Source organism: Salvelinus alpinus, chromosome 1 (genome assembly GCF_045679555.1).
Source record: "Salvelinus alpinus chromosome 1, SLU_Salpinus.1, whole genome shotgun sequence".
NCBI classification, from domain to species: Eukaryota; Metazoa; Chordata; class Actinopteri; order Salmoniformes; family Salmonidae; genus Salvelinus; species Salvelinus alpinus.
The window spans coordinates 42,786,239-42,799,743 of NC_092086.1; the positions used below are offsets into that span (position 1 = coordinate 42,786,239).

The 13,505-nt window shown below is 44.9% G+C and overlaps 1 protein-coding gene across 7 annotated transcripts in view; it reads right to left on the reverse strand.

Annotated features, from left to right (window-relative positions):
* Nucleotides 1-13,505, reverse strand: part of LOC139576726 (RNA binding protein fox-1 homolog 2-like) — a 40,077-nt gene that overhangs the window by 14,538 nt on the left and 12,034 nt on the right. For 5 of the 7 annotated variants that reach the window (XM_071403157.1, XM_071403149.1, XM_071403131.1 and 2 more), the window contains exons 3-6: nucleotides 7,876-8,085; nucleotides 7,590-7,760; nucleotides 7,114-7,167; nucleotides 6,481-6,573 (exon numbers count right to left, since the gene is read on the reverse strand). In XM_071403157.1, the coding sequence (XP_071259258.1) occupies nucleotides 6,481-6,573; nucleotides 7,114-7,167; nucleotides 7,590-7,760; nucleotides 7,876-8,085 (528 nt within the window). The remainder of the gene's footprint in view (nucleotides 1-6,480; nucleotides 6,574-7,113; nucleotides 7,168-7,589; nucleotides 7,761-7,875; nucleotides 8,086-13,505) is intronic. The other 2 variants (XM_071403165.1, XM_071403140.1) reach the window with 1 other exon arrangement.

The window sequence follows — 13,505 nt, forward strand, 5'->3', positions numbered from 1 at the left end:
CTCTGGCAGTGCTCTTCCTTGCACAAAGGCGGAGGTAGCGGTCCTGCTGCTGGGTTGTTGCCCTCCTACAGCCTCCTCCACGTCTCCTGATGTACTGGCCTGTCTCCTGGTAGCGCCTCCATGCTCTGGACACTACGCTGACAGACACAGCAAACCTTCTTGCCACAGCTCGCATTGATGTGCCATCCTGGATGAGCTGCACTACCTGAGCCACTTGTGTGGGTTGTAGACTCCGTCTCATGCTACCACTAGAGTGAAAGCACCGCCAGCATTCAAAAGTGACCAAAACATCAGCCAGGAAGCATAGGAACTGAGAAGTGGTCTGTGGTCACCACCTACAGAACCACTCCTTTATTGGGGGTGTCTTGCTAATTGCCTATAATTTCCACCTGTTGTCTATTCCATTTGCACAACAGCATGTGAAATTTATTGTCAATCAGTGTTGCTTCCTAAGTGGACAGTTTGATTTCACAGAAGTGTGATTGACTTGGAGTTACATTGTGTTGTTTAAGTGTTCCCTTTATTTTTTTGAGCAGTGTATATTTCACAGCGGTTTAAATGGTACAATGACTCTCTACACTATAGGTCACTTGTTTGTCACAAACAGAAATTAGGCTAACTATTAGAATTTTAGCAACCAGGAAATGGCAAAGCGATTTCTGCATATTGCACTTTTACACAGGCCCACCCATGAATCTGAAACCCATCCAACACTAGAGACAAAGAAAAGTTATTCTCAAAAGAATAATGACAGATTTATTTTCCCCTTAAGATTGACTGAAGCAGCTGAAGGGATGATAACACAATTGAACAGGAGCTTCCCAGAGAGCCATGGGTTATTATCATTACTGGGGATAACAATTCATTAGGAAAAATATACATACAATGAAGTATTAATCAAATGGGTTCTGGTAAGCCATGTCATTGCAAAGAGGAGGATGATTAAACTTGGACATTGCGGGGAGGTGTTAATGAGAGGAGGGGAGGGGGGTGGATCCATTATTATTACTAGTTGGACCAGGCTGTCAATGGGCTGTGTGTCTGTATGTCTGTCTGTCTGTCTGTCTGTCTGTCTGTCTGTGTGTCTATGTGTGTGTGTGTGCCTCGTCACTGCTACCTTCGCTATCAATACAGGCCCCATCATAACAGGGACTTATACTCTGGATAGCTGGAAGATCAGAACAATGCTAGGCTACCATACTTCAAATTGATTTGTAATATACAATACAAAGATGCTGTGGACATAACTAAAGCATGCAACTACTGTCCATCTTACTCCCAGCATCTACTGCCAATAAGCTAATTGACAGATTGGAACTACCAAATTAACGGTTCCTTTAGGAATATTCAAAACAATGTGTGATTTTGCATCTACTGCCTTTTTCAAGGGAGGGGTTGGGGTCAGATCAGCGATTATGTCATATATACACAACTTACCGTTGCCGAAGAAACAGCGTGAGGACACGCGAGTGGTTACCGTGGAGACTGACAACACACATAGAAGTCATCAGGGAAACAGAAAAAATATAATAACAAATAAATAAACCAACAAACAACCCAATAAATTAAATCCCCCCAATGTGAAATAAAATGGGGATAATAGTTGAAAGCAGTGATACAGTTTTTGAGAGAAAAATCATCCAAAATGAGTTTTTGCTCAATGCATGAGCGTCTTTCCATTTCTAGAGAGACACACGGACTGGAGGGGTGCTTCTTTCAACGTATGCAAATTATAGTGGTCATAAGAGAGGAGTAAGGGACACAAAAACCAGGTCGACCACTTTTATATTAAGAGATTGGCTTAATTGCGTCTGAAAATATGTCTCCCACAGTCAAGAGTGGCAGTAAAAATACTTAAGTGAATTGTAGAGTAAAATGATTCTTAGTAAAAGCGACATTGGCAGGATTAATATTTTGATCTGCATAGGGGGGTAATTGTATAAAGAAATTACTTTGGAACATTTAGTTCCGCCATGAATCACAACAAAATAACTTTAGAAAAAAATAAGGATAAAAAGAGAGAAGGATGGGTTAAGGGACTAAAGACGAGAATATAACATGTGAAAGGAAATACAACGAGAGGTATTACACACACAGGTGCACATATACAAGACAATATGGTGAGGACTGGGGAGTGTCACACAGGGACAGAGGACTGGGGAGAAACAAAGGAAGACAAACTTGACTGGCTTGGAGAGAATGGGAGTGTGAAGGAGAGAGAGGGAGAGTGAAGGAGAGAGAGAGAATGGGAGTGTGAAGGAGAGAGAGGGAGAGTGAAGGAGAGAGAGAATGGGAGTGTGAAGGAGAGAGAGAGAGATGGAGCAGCCTGTGGTCTGGGAGAAAGAGAAAGGAGTGGAAAGGGAACAGTTCATACTCCCTGTCCCCTTTTCTTTTGCCCTCCTCTCACAAACACACACACACACACACACACACACACCAATCCATTCACAAGTTCACCTCTTTTTCTCAGTCAATCATGCAAAGTATCTGAAACAAGCAACAACCATGACTAAACCCAAAGCTAAGCCCAGTTTATCACAAACAGCCCATTGAGAGCAGTAATACAGTTCTGGGGAGCAGAGTTATCACAGCCTTCTTTTGATTGGAGCCAATTCACATCTAAAGCTCAAGTAAAAGAGCTCATGTTGAAAAAGGATCCAAATCGATGCCTTTTCAATTAGGTTGACACCGAGGTGGAACGTCAGGATTAAACATCAAGTCTGATTGGTTTTCTTGAAGAACATGACCCTTTTCTTTAAAAGACTGACAGAACTGTTTCAAATGGAGGCTGTGAGCGGTTTGCCACCTGCAGTAGTGTAGCGTACATCTATCACTGAATGAGAACGGATCAGCCATGCAGGATCAGATGAACAGTAAGTTAGTCCTTATCACACCCAGCTCTCTCTTTAGTCAGAGACTCAGGCTCATGCAGTGGTGACATGGTTGGTCTCTGAGTGAGGAGCTCTCCTCTCTGCGACCCTGTGTCTGATGAGATGCATGCAGACTCAAGAGCACCAGGAGACGAGACGTCGCTCGTTCTCATTACCACCACTACTGGGGTGATAGACTGCAATTTTCATATTCTACAGCATCTAATGTCTGTCTAAAACTCTGCGCCACGGAGCAATCACTTCCCATCACACCAACACATCAACAAGAGCGGCATGCTTCACGGTGAGAGAGACACACCTACACGTTCAATACGCTGTTACTACTACAGTACTTCAGGGTGAGAAATGTGGTATGACAGCACGGTGACAAGACTTAAAGGGCTTTATCCGTCAAATGTCGGGGTATCCCACAGTCAAATGTCTTAAATGTCACTTTCAAAACATCAGTGTGATGAGTTACTTGATGGCATATAATTGTCACTGCCTGGAAATTGATTAAGCGTCTACGGGAGGGCTCTCCAACCCTGTTCCTGGAGAGCTACCGTCCTGTAGGTTATCTAGCACACTCAATTCTAATAATTACACGGTTGAAAGGCTGAATCAGGTACATCGCAACTGGGGTTGGAGTGAAAACCTACAGGAGGGTAGCTCTCCAGGAACAGGGTTGGAGAGCCCAGGTCTATGGGTGGTGATGTCAATGTCTTTAGTTTGAGTGCTTTTTGTGGAATACCCTTTGACATGAGGAGGACACAAACAAACACAGACTGATGGAGGAGATGCATGGTGTGTGTGCAGACTTAGACACACACAGTAGTGTGGAGTGGAGACACAAACAGCAGGAAGACAAGTGAATCGGACCACTTACATGGGTACATTGGACGCGCACGGGAAACTGACTTCTTCAAAGCGCAGAGTTTTATTCCAGACAAAAAGAAGTACACTTCGATGTAATAGAATAGGCCACTGCAGAGATCAATACTACACTCTGTGTAGAACCAAAAGCCATGCACACTTAGGATTCCAAACTGACTAGCTAGGAGAACAATCGCTACAGATTCCCATGCACTGACAGACTTAAGTCAACAACATTAAATAAATTATTGAATCCAATCAACAACTATTGCCTTTTTTTGTTTTATGGATAAACAGACCTTCATAAAAGTAGGCGTTTTCAACTTTGAGAAGATGTCATGCTAAACAACCAAAAGTCCACATCACTATCACCAAAATCATCTAGTCTTAACAAAATAGCCGATATAAAAGACATGCAAGAAATCCCAGACTATCCGCACTAGTGCTGCAGTGACAGCCATGTTACAACACCATAGTATTATCATGCACACATACTTCCAATAAATCCCATGCAAAAGGATAGCAAACAGAATATTCACACTCCTGATTTCAAAAACAATCTGGTAAAATACTACCATGGTATATCTTTCAGAGTTTCCTAAGCAAAACAATGTGTTAGGAAACTGAAAGACATACTACGGTAGTATTTTAAGCAAAACAATGTGTAATCTAAGCCTAGCCTAGTACGGGGCCATTAAAACATCTAACCATTCCCCATGTCAGAACATTGCCTCTAAGCTTAGCCCGTTTTTAATTAGTATCTTCACATTTGTTAGAATAACAGCCAGTTAAAAAAAACTGAAATTATATTCCCAAGGACAAAGCTAGGGTTGCAAACAACTTCTAGGAGAAAGAAGAATCGTCACATAGCATTGCCTCAAAGGAATGCTGGGCTTTTCCTTCGCTGTTGAATGAGTGTATAAATACAGAACAACCTTTATTTGCCCTTAGTCTGTACGGCTGTTCTATCCCATGCACTAGTCTGTACGGCTGTTCTATCCCATGCACTAGTCTGTACGGCTGTTCTATCCCATGCACTAGTCAGTACGGCTGTTCTATCCCATGCACTAGTCTGTACGGCTGTTCTATCCCATGCACTAGTCTGTACGGCTGTTCTATCCCATGCACTAGTCAGTACGGCTGTTCTATCCCATGCACTAGTCAGTACGGCTGTTCTATCCCATGCACTAGTCTGTACGGCTGTTCTATCCCATGCACTAGTCTGTACGGCTGTTCTATCCCATGCACTAGTCTGTACGGCTGTTCTATCCCATGCACTAGTCTGTACGGCTGTTCTATCCCATGCACTAGTCAGTACGGCTGTTCTATCCCATGCACTAGTCAGTACGGCTGTTCTATCCCATGCACTAGTCTGTACGGCTGTTCTATCCCATGCACTAGTCAGTACGGCTGTTCTATCCCATGCACTAGTCTGTACGGCTGTTCTATCCCATGCACTAGTCTGTACGGCTGTTCTATCCCATGCACTAGTCTGTACGGCTGTTCTATCCCATGCACTAGTCTGTACGGCTGTTCTATCCCATGCACTAGTCAAACACAGACAAACCTGATGACAGACACTCCTGTTGACCCCATGCTGATTACAAAGGACTGGCCACAGCTTCAGAGAGTACAACTACTGTCACACATGCAGCAATGACCAAAGGCGAAGAGAGACAGAGAGAGAAACTTCCTTACTTCCTTACGATCATGCATGAAACAAAAAGATACTCCAAAGACTACAGAGACAGAGGTTACAGAACCGCCAGGGCCAAACAAACAGGTTGTTGATTTATAGAAGTTTAACTGATGTGGGTTTTCATTGGGCTCCATCAGTATCCATTCAACTTGCTGATTGACTGAAGGTGAAATTTAGGGATTACAGACCATTGGATGCAGGTGTCATTCAGAACCAGACGTTGGAGAGCTGACAGATGAAACCCAAGCGGGTCCAGCCATCACCATCATGCAGGACACAACTAGCACAGTTAACCACAGCAAGGAGGCAGGAGCCCATGCAGAATCGTGATTGGCTAAGAACCTGGCTTAAAATAGATCTGCTCCAGAGATGGGTAGGATATCACTGGCACGCAAACGGACAAAATTTCAAAGAAAAACATGCATATTCTCCCCAACCCTGAAACAGTCACATACGAGCCAAAGCTTCATTAAAAAATGATAGTGAAAGGAGGGAGCTTAATATCAAGTATATGGCATAGTTATTTTACAGATGGAGAGGAGAGGAGAGCATGCACTGTGCTGCATGCTGGAGGCCAGGAGACATAAGCTTGTCACTACCACTTTGCAGCACGGGGGGGAAAAAGGAACATTCTAGACTAGGAACTAAGATATGATCAACCTGGCTACAATCGGCCATGCATCATCGTCTCATCATGTTCCCCTAATGTCCCGCGATTCCAGCAACAGAGAAAGGCGATTTAGATTGTATTTTGAAATCAAAGCAGTGGAAGCTATAATAAGAAATGGTGCAAGACAGAACTGAGACCTAAACGATTTAGAGAGCAAAAACTTCCCAGCATGCCTTGAGGTTACAACTCTCCCCCCGCCCCAAATGAAACCAGGAAACAAGACAAACGCCCCGAAAAAAGGCAGCAACCCATCTGGGGGGTACCAGCAGAGACCACATCAGAGCATGTCAGTGGAAAATGACGGCAGCTAGCGGAATCAGTGTACAGGCAGAGGAACGATGGTAGGAGGAGGAGATGGGTTAAATTACCTCTATCTTGCGACCTTCCACTAGCGTGCCGTGAAGCCTTTCCCGGGCTTTCTCCGCGTCGGCGCTGGTCTCAAACGTGACAAAGCCAAACCCCTGGGGTAGACAGACAGAGGGGAAAGAGGAGCACCACAAAGACAGCGTAAGGAGAGGGGTGGAAGAAACATACCAGTTGTTCTATAGAAAATCAAAACCCTTTGATTTAGCTAGTTTTACTCATTTCATTACACATTTACTGAACAGGTACACAGTTGTAATCACTGGTTTATACGGTTTGTTCTAGAACTGATACGGTTGTTACTGATTAGGGAAGGGTTGGGCAAACGGAATGTCGAAATTCAACGGAGGGCCGCACAGATTTTCATGGGACCGATTTGCTTTTCAAAATCTATTTGCAGTTATTAGAAAATATAGGTCCATTATAATTTTGACTTACTTTCAATCTAGTTTCAGACGTTCAATAGTGGCCTGGAGTTTTTTAAACCATAATACTACCCTGTTGTTTATACTATCAGTGCAGGTCAATAGGACACAGTGTGTTTGGAAAATGTATCATTGAGACACAGTGAACACTTGAATTTTTCATCATAATGTCCACAGCGGTGGGACTGAGGACATGTTTACCATCTCACTCACCTTTGAGCCCCTCTCATTGAAAATGATCTCAACATCAATAATCTTCCCAAATTGCTGAAAATAAACAAAACACAAGAAATTAGGATACAAACAAAAACTCAACTTGCATTATGTACTCTGTGTAATTAATTGACAATCAGGGGTGAACTACACCTGCAACACACTAGGAGGCAGTATTGTACCAAAATAAATTCAATCAAATTGCAACTACCTTCTATTGTCTATTTTTCTATTCCTTTGTTACTACATGCCTTCCTTTCCTCACTCGTTCACTAACTACTGACTACCTCTCTGTGGCTCTCATGGCCCTGTGATAGAGCAAATCAAAGGACATGAGTGTTCCTCCCTTTGTGACTGTCTGGCCCTTTGTTCTTCTCAACACCCACTCTGACACCAACCATCAATTAAACAACAGGAGGGTTAAACTGATTTACTCCTCATCTCAAAGTGCAGCAAGGAAGTTCCCATATTCTTACCCCAAACATCTGCCTGAGGTCAGGGTCTCGGAAGCGGAAGGGGATGTTGGAGACGTGAAGTCGTTTTGGGGTTCCTTTGGCCTCTGCGGAGTCAGCCCCGGATACGCCTGCTAATTCCACTGCCACGCACTGCCCCACTCCATCTACCTGACCTGGAGACACTTCTGTCTGCTGGGGGAGAGGAGAGAGAGAGAGAGGGAAAGGGAGAGGCTGATAAATGGAATGATCTGAGTAATCTTGATCATTATCGGGACAAATGCAGAGTGAGCCTAACAACAAAACCAACCATAACACTGACCGGGGTGGGTAAGATGTTGGAAGTGGTGGCTGAGCCATTTGTTCCAGCCCCTGAGTCCGAAGGCCCCTGCCCACCAGCACCAAACAAAGCACCGCCAAACTCTGTCCCCAGGCCGTTCTGCGGAGGGGGTGGTGGAGGGAACGCTGAGAAGGGCGGGGGCACCAGCCCCTCCTGGCCCCCCGTTGAATCTTGAGAACCCTGACAGAGAGAAGACAGGGTTAATACTAGTAGGCATTACTGTACCGTGCAGATGGGGGGCATGGAGAGACTAGAACGAGGGTTAAAAACACAGCTTAAATTTCACCCTCCCTCCTACTCTCTCTCTCTCCATATCTCTGACAGCAGAGCATTTCAGTCAGCCTACCATGAAATATTCACTGCAACCACATCTATTATTGACAAATCACAAAATCTGATACACACATTGCTACACAAGCCTGCTCACTATCCATGTACACGCATATCCAGAGAATATTTATAAAAATACCCTGTGAACAGATACTGGCATCCTTTTTAGTTACACTTGATATGAATTCATATCATAACCAATTGAGTTGGGAGACGGCTCCAGGCCATTGCCACAGCACTGTTACTATACTGTCTTCATGATAAGCACGGTAATGGATTGTAGCAACGGCCGGTCACGATTTTAAAAAAGGTGTCAGTTATGTGTTGTGGTATGGTGACACTGTGATATAGCACTCTTCAGTCACACACTCAAGGACATCCTGTAATAACTTCAAAACACCCCAACTGTGTTCAGAAAGAGCAAAGCCTGTACGGGGGAGGGAGGAATGGGGGGGGGGGCGCCATTTTGTTTCGGGCCATGAAACTGCTTCGTGGCCTTCCAGGCGTGATGACAGCATCCAATACCATTAAAACGGGCCAGTCAGTCAGCCGGCCAGCCAGCCAGTCAGGCCTGGGCGAGGCGACACCCAGGCTCCAGACAGCCTTTTTAATTACCAGGGAAACTAAGTTGCAGGGCAGTAAAGCAAATGAGGATTCACAAATCCCAGAGACTGCAGACTTCTCATCTTGAAACGACAGTGAAAAGAACCGTCCCGGCTACTATTAAATCCCCTCTACTTGATAAGGAGGACTGAGCTCTCGGTTCTGTGCCTTCAAGATAACGAGTGCAACAAAAGTAGGTTTAATTCCGAACAGGATGGAAAACTGTTCTAGTGCTATATTCCACCAGCCTCTCCTTATGTATTCTGGTCCATATGAATCGCTTATGAGGCTGACTGCATACTGCATTCATTACAATGTCATTAACTTAATAATAACAATAGCACATAAGTCCTGCATAAAACGGGGAGGATGATTAAATGAAGGAGGATTCTTCCTCCTGTAAAGACATGTCATCCATAAACACGTAGAAGCCTGGAACCAGGAAGTAAAGGGTGCTTCTCATCATCTGAGTCACAGTGACCAAATCCAAATCTGTGTTGGAGGCTCAGAGGATGGGGGAGGGGTGGAAGTGAAGTGGGTGTTTCTAACAGTACAGTATCTCGATCATGTGAGTACTGGAATGGATATTTAGGCTACTCACTGGTATCCACTGATGGGTGGACAAAGCTAAATAGTAGAGAAGGTACTGGCTGAGGGCTGGTAGTACTCAACCCACTTGTCAACGGGACATTCCTGCCACACTCACTGAGAGGTAACAGTAACACTGCCCTAAATGGCAGTATTTCACACACAGGGCAGAGAGCGAGAGAGAGCGAGAGAGGAGAGGGAGAGAAGAGAGAGAGGAGAGGGAGAGAAGAGAGAGGAGGGAGAAAAGAGAGAGGAGAGAGAGAGAAGAGAGGGAGAGATAGAAGAGAGGCTATTATAAAAAGGGAGTAATTCTGTGTTGCAAAAAGGAAAGAATGAAATCATGTGGAAAAACATTGTATTAAAAACGGAAACTGAATGATCAAATTGTTTACAAATTTCAAGAGACAGAGGGGGTTGTAAGGTGAAATTGTATAATATTTCACATGTATATTTGTATACAATATCATAACTCACTAGTAAGCCACTAGGTGATGTTCAAAGGCAATGCAGGAATTAATATAAAATAGTCTAAGCATAACAAATCTCATTTGACCACAAGGTACCCATACAAAATAACTTCAGATTTACTGTTGTGCATGAAGGTATGACACATTAAATGCACCATCTGAATTACGATAGGCTAAACTCTGCATCCCTCTTTCTCTACACACTCGACAGCGGTAGTACAGAAGTGTTACCTGAGACACCATAGGTTTTTCCATACACCAAGAGGACCGGAGGGAGAGAGGGCTTGCAATGTGGGTCAAAATATTCAGCGAACGTTGCGAGAGTGCGTGTGTTAAAATGTGTGCAGTGACTGCAGCGTAATGAAATCATTTGAATTAAATTGCACAGTACAGTAGACAGTCAGTGAAGAGTGTTAGTAGACTACAGTAATCTCTTTAACCAGCTAGTTACTCTAATCCCAATCCGTGTATCATGAATGAATAACTGAATGACCACTATTAATCTAATCTACAGCCTACTGTGACGCATTGCTTTGCATTAAATATGCCGCCTCTTCCCCCCCTCTCTCCAATGCAGTAGTACGCTCCTCTTCCCCCCTCTCTCTCCACTGCAGTAGTACGCTCCTCTTCCTTTTTCTGCAGCTGGAGAAATAGATTTGCTTTCCCTCTCCTTTTTCCTCTCCTTCTTTCTCCCTCCTCGCTTGATGAAATCCAGACGAGGGTTTCTACCTCCGCCCCGCCTCCCCCAAGTCAGTCAAAGCCACCGCCGCTATGAAACGTGACCCACGGATCCCAAGAGCCAGTCAAGCATAGCGCTGTAGCCGCCTCCCATCTCCATGTAAGGGCGCCTATAAACTGAAACCCTGTCACTCCTTCAGGGTTGTCAACCAATGAAAATCACGACACATAATATACAGCCTATCCCTCCACGGTACATTAACAGCTAATTGGCTTAAACCCTACAGGCACCACAAGCAAAATAACACATGGCAATTCATTTAAGGGTAACGGAGCATTAGACTCTTAACAAAAGAGTTGGTCAGTTTCTAAAGGTCCGGTGGTAGTACAGGCTATTGTATTCACTGACTCAGTCAATATTACATAAACGCATCAAAGAGATCAGAGGTTGTTGTCGACCATGAAGGATGGGACCATGCAAGGCCAGTTGGATGTTCAGCCGTACCACACTGATTCTGAAAGCCTGGCTGGACCCGTCTCACAGGACACCTTTAAAAAGACTTCCCTCAGCAGCCTTCCCATTATATACTCCTACAGACGGCCCAGCGTGAGCCACGTCCACTACGGCACCAACACCATGGTGGCCATACACGGTCCCAAAACTCTGAAAGATGTCTGGTATGGTGGAGGAGCAAACCTCCTCCCTGACACTTAACCTTTGCCAAGTTCACTGACATGACCCTCCTAATCCTTCGGTCTCTCTATGAAACGCTGCTCTATGCAGTTAATTACAGAGGGAAACAACCCAGCACCCTAAGACCTAGCCTGCTGTAGGGGTACGAATCAGTGTATTTGAGAGGATTAACATCCATGCCCAATCGCTGTTAAAGTTTCCTCACAATATTTGATTGAGTCAGTCACCAACACTAGTGAGGATGTCTTCTCTTTCAGCCCAGAGAAGAAGGCAAGAGAATAAACGTTGCTGCGCCATGTGTCCATTGAACTGAACCAGCTCCGTCAGCCGATAGTGGGGGAAGGGGCTTAAGGAGCCTCTGAGACTCAACACTGCACTGCAGCAGAACTGGCCATTGTTTCTGTCAGTCACAATAGTGCATGTGTGCAAATTAACATACTTGCTGTGCTGTCTATTCAAAGCTCAATGCTTTTCTGCACGTCCCTTGAGCCAGCTGGATTGTCAGTACTGCAGGTTTAGATGGGCAGTGAGCAGCAGCAGTAAGCCTGTAGTGGAGACAGATGTCTCAGAGTGCATTAGTGCTGTAATACTGTCTGCCAGTTCTGCAGCAGTTTGGTTGGTGCAAATGTGAAGCAGCAGGTAAGTCTCTTACCCCTGGGGGGCGAACACTTGGGTGGGGCTCCGCAAAATACTTTCAATCCCTGCCTTCCCTCTCTAAACCAAGCAGGGTGGCTGCAGTAATGGAGGTGAGGCAGTAAAATACACCACCATCACACCATTTCTCAGAACCCGGCATTCATACGGTTGGTTGCTGTGTTTGCACTTTGCTTGGTTGCTTAATAGCAAAGCTGTAAATTAAATTGATGGGGTAGCAAAATGCATTTATAACCCTAATGCACTCACACGCATAAACTTTAAATCTGTCAACTAAAAGAAGGCATTTTCTTAACCTCATTTCTCTCTGATCGCATGGGACAGTGGATGATTGATGACACCTTTAAAATCCATCCACACTTGAACCACCCCCCCCAAAACATCCCCTATTTGGCTGCCCGTGCCCTTTGAGGAGAAAAACATGTTTAGGTAACAGCTGCTGATGCCTCAGGGAAGAGAAACAGCAGAGAAATGGGAGAGAGGGGAGGGTCGAGCTCCAAGTCACACAGCCCTAGAAATGCATGTGCTAGAGTTAAAAGCACTTGGGGAGATTCCTGCTGCTAACTGTCCAATCAGCACCCAGAGCACAGAACCTCACAGCATCCCATCCAGTATTGTGGCGGGAGGAAAGGGGAGGCAGGGTCGTACCAACAGAGAAGGATTGAGGGGAAAGAGTCACAACTGTTTCTTGACACCTGTCTCTTTCACTCAGAAAGGGGGGGGGGGTTAAACAGCAAAGACAGCTGGGAAGACAACAAAGAATTGCTGTAGCACCCCCTTCTCATTCCAACAGCCCCCCACCGCACCCCCTGGACTAACATGATGTTCTGTACAGTCAGCATGGCCGCAACGTGCGACATATACACAGCTCAACACTGCTAATTTACAGAGACATTTGCAGAAGCCTGGACCTCCTTGAGGGCCCTGAAGCACAGACAGGACCACATAACATGTTGGGGCACCAGGCTCATTAGAACATGTATACAGTTAACCCCTCTTGCTGCCAGTAACACATCTACATATTTAAATGATAAAAAACAAGTTACGTTACATAAGTCGTTACACAATACTAGTCACAAAACACTGAGCGTTCCTCAATGTCTAGGCTATGTGCATGTATTTGTTGTAAAAGAGAAACAACAGTATAACTCCATGTAGTAATCTGAGGCCTTGCCTTATGCAACGTATCAAAACTAGCTAGGTAAACATCAGTCGAATCAACTGCATATTTTTCCAAAACATGTAGAAAAGAGCAAAGTATTTTGTTCTTTAGATGTTCCAGGTCTAAACCTGCTATACCGGATAGGAGCGTACAGAAAACTGGCTATGACATGAACTCACCGGCAACACCGCAGGATAGTACAGCCCCATCATTGTCTGCACGGGAAGGAAGAGTCTCTCCTCTCTCTCTATTCCGCTCTGAATGTGGTCTGTTACCATCCACCGGGAAGCACCTTCTGTCCACGTCTCTCACAGATTCAAATTCTCCCTCGCTCTCCGCCAGTGTTCCCCCTTCCCTTAGCACCACACAAGCCTTGTGTCCTTGTCACTCTCCCCCTCTTCTCTGTTTGCCCCTTGTCAGTTCT